General features: G+C 39.5%; 1 protein-coding gene across 6 annotated transcripts in view; it reads right to left on the bottom strand.

The window, feature by feature from the left end:
- LOC135112265 (serine/threonine-protein phosphatase 6 regulatory ankyrin repeat subunit B-like) overlaps positions 1 to 5000 on the bottom strand; it is a 105947-nt gene that overhangs the window by 69837 nt on the left and 31110 nt on the right. For all 6 annotated transcript variants that reach the window (XM_064026545.1, XM_064026546.1, XM_064026549.1 and 3 more), the window contains one exon: positions 3815 to 4128. In XM_064026545.1, coding sequence (XP_063882615.1) covers positions 3815 to 4128 — 314 coding nt within the window. The remainder of the gene's footprint in view (positions 1 to 3814; positions 4129 to 5000) is intronic.

Here is a 5000-nt window from a genome sequence, read left to right as displayed (position 1 = left end):
AGCTGTGTTAAACCAAGGTTTAGAAGGTTTAGGACGAGAAAAAGAGTGAGGAATGTACGCCTCCATGCCAGACACTATCACCTCTGTTATGCGCTCAGCACACAAAGACGGGTCTCTGACACGGAAGCAGTAGTCATTCCAAGGAAAATCAGAAAAATACCGCCTCAGGTCCCCCCAACTAGCAGAGGCAAAACGCCAGAGGCACCTTCGCTTTGGGGGATCCTGAGGAGGGATTGGAGTGATAGGACAAGATAAAGATATGAGATTGTGATCGGAGGAGCCCAACGGAGAAGAAAGGGTGACAGCATAAGCAGAAGGATTAGAGGTCAGGAAAAGGTCAAGAATGTTGGGCGTATCTCCAAGACGGTCAGGAATACGAGTAGGGTGTTGCACCAATTGCTCTAGGTCATGGAGGATAGCAAAGTTGTAGGCTAGTTCACCAGGATGGTCAGTGAAGGGAGAGGAAAGCCAAAGCTGGTGGTGAACATTGAAGTCTCCAAGAATGGAGATCTCTGCAAAAGGGAAGAGGGTCAGAATGTGCTCCACTTTGGAAGTTAAGTAGTCAAAGAATTTCTTATAGTCAGAGGAGTTAGGAGAGAGGTATACAGCACAGATAAATTTAGTATGAGAATGACTCTGTAGTCGTAGCCAGATGGTGGAAAACTCAGAAGATTCAAGAGCGTGGGCACGAGAGCAGGTTAAGTCATTGCGCACATAAACGCAGCATCCAGCTTTGGATCGAAAATGAGGATAGAGAAAGTAGGAGGGAACAGAAAAGGGGCTACTGTCAGTTGCCTCAGACACCTGAGTTTCAGTGAGGAAAAGAAGATGAGGTTTAGAAGAGGAGAGGTGGTGTTCTACAGATTGAAAATTAGATCTTAGACCGCGAATGTTGCAGAAGTTAATGAAGAAAAAGTTGAGGGGGGTGTCAAGACACTTAGGGTCGTCGACGGAAAGGCAGTCCGACCTGGGGACATTTATGGTCCCCTCCCCAGATGGGGACTCCGAGGCTGGTGTAGGAGTCGCCATGATTTTAAAATTTTTGGAGTGAAGGGTGTGTGTGTTATTAGGTGCTTGTAGTTTTGTGTGGAGGAAGAGAGTTGTCTTTAGAGGGCAGGCTGTGACTACCCCCTTGTGTTGTGAGACACAAAGGGAAACGTTCAGTGAGGTCACAGCTGGGTTTAATGATAAGTTCACAGCACCCCCTGAACAGTGCTTTAGACCTCACTAGGAGTAATTATCGTTTCGGCAGGTGTCTACTGCCTCCTCCTCCTGTGAATAAGTAAAGTGAAACATGGCGTGTTGGCCAAGAATTAAATCATGTGAAGTAAGATTTTCTTGTTTTTATCATTATATCTCGGCTACTTGACTATAATCTTTGTTGCTTTTTGGCTAGAAAGGGTAACAAACATCGTTCTTGGTCAATAAATTCCATGGTAATTTATTCTGTGTCAGGTGCTAAAAGGGTTGTTAAAATGACTTTGCTTAGTTATAAGTTCTTCAGGTTATTAAAAGATTCCTTCTTTGTCACATTCTCTCTCTCTCTCTCTCTCTCTCTCTCTCTCTCTCTCTCTCTCTCTCTCTCTCTCTCTCTCTCTCTCTCTCTCTCTCTCTCTCTCTCTCTCTCTCTCTCTCTCTCTCTCTCTCTCTCTCTCTCTCTCTCTCTCTCTCTCTCTCTCTCTCTCTCTCTCATGATAATAATAATAATGATAATAATAATAATAATAATAATAATAATAATAATAATAATGATAATAATGATAATAATAATAATAATAATAATAATAATAATAATAATAATAATAATAATAATAATAATGATAATAAGGAAACTTATCAGAATAATACTAAGAAAAAAAAACACCTGTTAATGATAATAATGGTAAATATGAACAAAATTCCTACTACTACAGCTACTACTACTATAACTACTGCTACTACTGCTACTACTAGTACAATTATTATTATTATTATTATTATTATTATTATTATTATTATTATTATTATTATTATTATTATTATTTATTTTTTTATCATTATTATTATTATTTTTATTTATTATTATGAATAGCAATAGATGTAGTGGTAGTAGTAGTAGAAGTAGTAGTAGTAGTAGTAGTAGTAGTAGTAGTAGTAGTAGTAAGTGGTGGTAGTAGTAGTAGTAGATTCCTTCTTGGTCACATTCTCTCTCTCTCTCTCTCTCTCTCTCTCTCTCTCTCTCTCTCTCTCTCTCTCTCTCTCTCTCTCTCTCTCTCTCTCTTTCTCTCTCTCTCTCTCTCTCATAATGATAATAATAATAATAATAATAATAATAACAATAATAATAATAATAATAATAATAATAATAATAATAATAATAATAATAATAATAATAATAATAATAATAATAATAATAATAAGGAAATTTGTTATTACAAAAAAATACTAGGAAAAAAAACACCTGTTAAATGATAAAGATAAATATGAAAAAATACATACTACTAGAACTACTACTACAACTACTACTACTACTGCTACTACTATCACCACTACTACAACAACTACTGATACTACTGCTACTACGTCCACCACTACTACTACAACTACTACTACTACTATTATTACTACTACTACTACTACTACTACTACTACTACTACTACTACTACTACTACTACTATTACTACTACTACTACTAGTACTACTACTACTACTACTACTACTAATACTGCCACTACTACTATTACTACTACTACTATTACTACTACTACTGATACTATTACTACTACTGTTATTACTAATTCTGCTACTACTATTACTTCTACAACTACAACTACTATAACTACTACTACTATTACCAGTACTTTATAAATGGTGCTATTTTGGTAGACGGAATAGTTAGTAAGTATCAGTCTGCCAGTGTTATTATTATTATTATTACCATTACTATTACCAGTACTACTACTGCTACTTGTACTACAGGTGCTGCTACTACTACTACTACTACTTTTACTAATACTACAACTACTGTTACTACTACTACTACTACTACTATTACTACTATTAACGCTAGTAGTACTACTACTACTTCTACAACTACTACTACTAAAACTACTACTACTATTACCAGTACTTTAACAACATTTAATAATACCTCCACCCCATGTTTATTGATGTGTCAATTAGGGGCTCCATTACTTGGAGGTCATTAGCCCCAGCTCTCGCTAATGACTGTGGCATCCAACCATATCTAATACTCTATAATATAAACATTAGTTGTTAACTATAAATTCACTCTACCTCTACTCTATCTACTCTTATGCCACTCTCCACCACTGAAGCCTCGCAGTCGAGGCCTCCTAAGTCTGCAGGTATGGGAGTGGAATGCCTTGTCCCCCTGAGACACAGGAGGGCAGATCTGAGGAGGGAGAATGAGAGACGGCACCTCATCCATGCGACGACATGGCTCCTTGGCTGGTGCTTCTTTTCTACTACTACTACTACTACTACTACTATACTACTTCTACTACTACTAAACTACTACTACTACTACTACTACTACTACTACTACTGCTTCTACTACTATTATTATTACTTCTATTACTGCTAGTACTACAACTACTACTACTACTACTACTACTACTACTACTATTACTACTACTACTACTACTACTCCTTTTCCTAGTACTATTACTACTACTACTAATATAACTAAAAAATATAATAAACCTGGTCATCCAATCGCATGCTGCTTTGGTATCTCTACCGGTTCAACTTTGAACCAGATCGTAAGAGAGATTGCATACGTCCACCCTCCTGCCACTCTCCACTGCCTACCTGGTCAAGCGGCGTGTGTCCAGCATTATTTTGCTTGCTCGTGTCACCCCCTCGCTGCACCAGCCATTGCACACATCTCACGCTACCCCCGGCAACAGCGAGGTGCATGGGTGTATTGCCATGACTCTCCCTGACGGTGAGGGGCCAGCCAGCACCTGCCAGTTGCTCCAGTACCTCCATGTGGCCACGATAACTGGCGGCGTGCACCGGGGTGTTTGCCTCGAGGTGTGCGGGAACGGGAGGGGTGACGGACAAGAGGGCCGCCACACACTGCTGGTGGCCCTGCCATGCAGCAAAGTATAGGGCTGTCCTTCCTGTGTGTGTATGTGTGTGTGTGTGTGTGTGTGTGTGAGGAGATAAGACTATATTACTATTACTCTTATTATTACTATTGTTATTATTATTATTATTAACATTATTATTATAATTATTGTTTACTTTTTTTATTTAGTATTTTTTTTTATGTAGGAAGGATACTGGCCAAGGGCAACAAAAATCTAATAAAAAAAAAATGCCCACTGAAATGCCAGTCCCATAAAAGGGTCAAAGCAGTGGTCAAAAATTGGTGGATAAGTGTCTTGAAACCTCCCTCTTGAAGGAATTCAAGTCATAGGAAGGTGGAAATACAGAAGAAGGCAGGGAGTTCCAGAGTTTACCAGAGAAAGGGATGAATGATTGAGAATACTGGTTAACTCTTGCGTTAGAGAGGTGGACAGAATAGGGGTGAGAGAAAGAAGAAAGTCTTGTGCAGCGAGGCCGCGGAAGGAGGGGAGGCATGCAGTTAGCAAGATCAGAAGAGCAGTTGGCATGAAAATAGCGGTAGAAGACAGCTAGATATGCAACATTGCGGCGGTGAGAGAGGGGCTGAAGACAGTCAGTTAGAGGAGAGGAGTTGATGAGACGAAAAGCTTTTGATTCCACCCTGTCTAGAAGAGCAGTATGAGTGGAACCCCCCCACACATGTGAAGCATACTCCATACATGGACGGATAAGGCCCTTGTACAGAGTTAGCAGCTGGGGGGGTGAGAAAAACTGGCGGAGACGTCTCAGAACACCTAACTTCATAGAAGCTGTTTTAGCTAGAGATGAGATGTGAAGTTTCCAGTTCAGATTATAAGTAAAGGACAGACCGAGGATGTTCAGTGTAGAAGAGGGGGACAGTTGAGTGTCATTGAAGAAGAGGGGA

Source organism: Scylla paramamosain, chromosome 23 (genome assembly GCF_035594125.1).
Source record: "Scylla paramamosain isolate STU-SP2022 chromosome 23, ASM3559412v1, whole genome shotgun sequence".
Classification (NCBI taxonomy): domain Eukaryota; kingdom Metazoa; phylum Arthropoda; class Malacostraca; order Decapoda; family Portunidae; genus Scylla; species Scylla paramamosain.
Note: the sequence above shows the minus strand (reverse complement) of the source record. Positions and strands in the feature narration are given on the sequence as shown.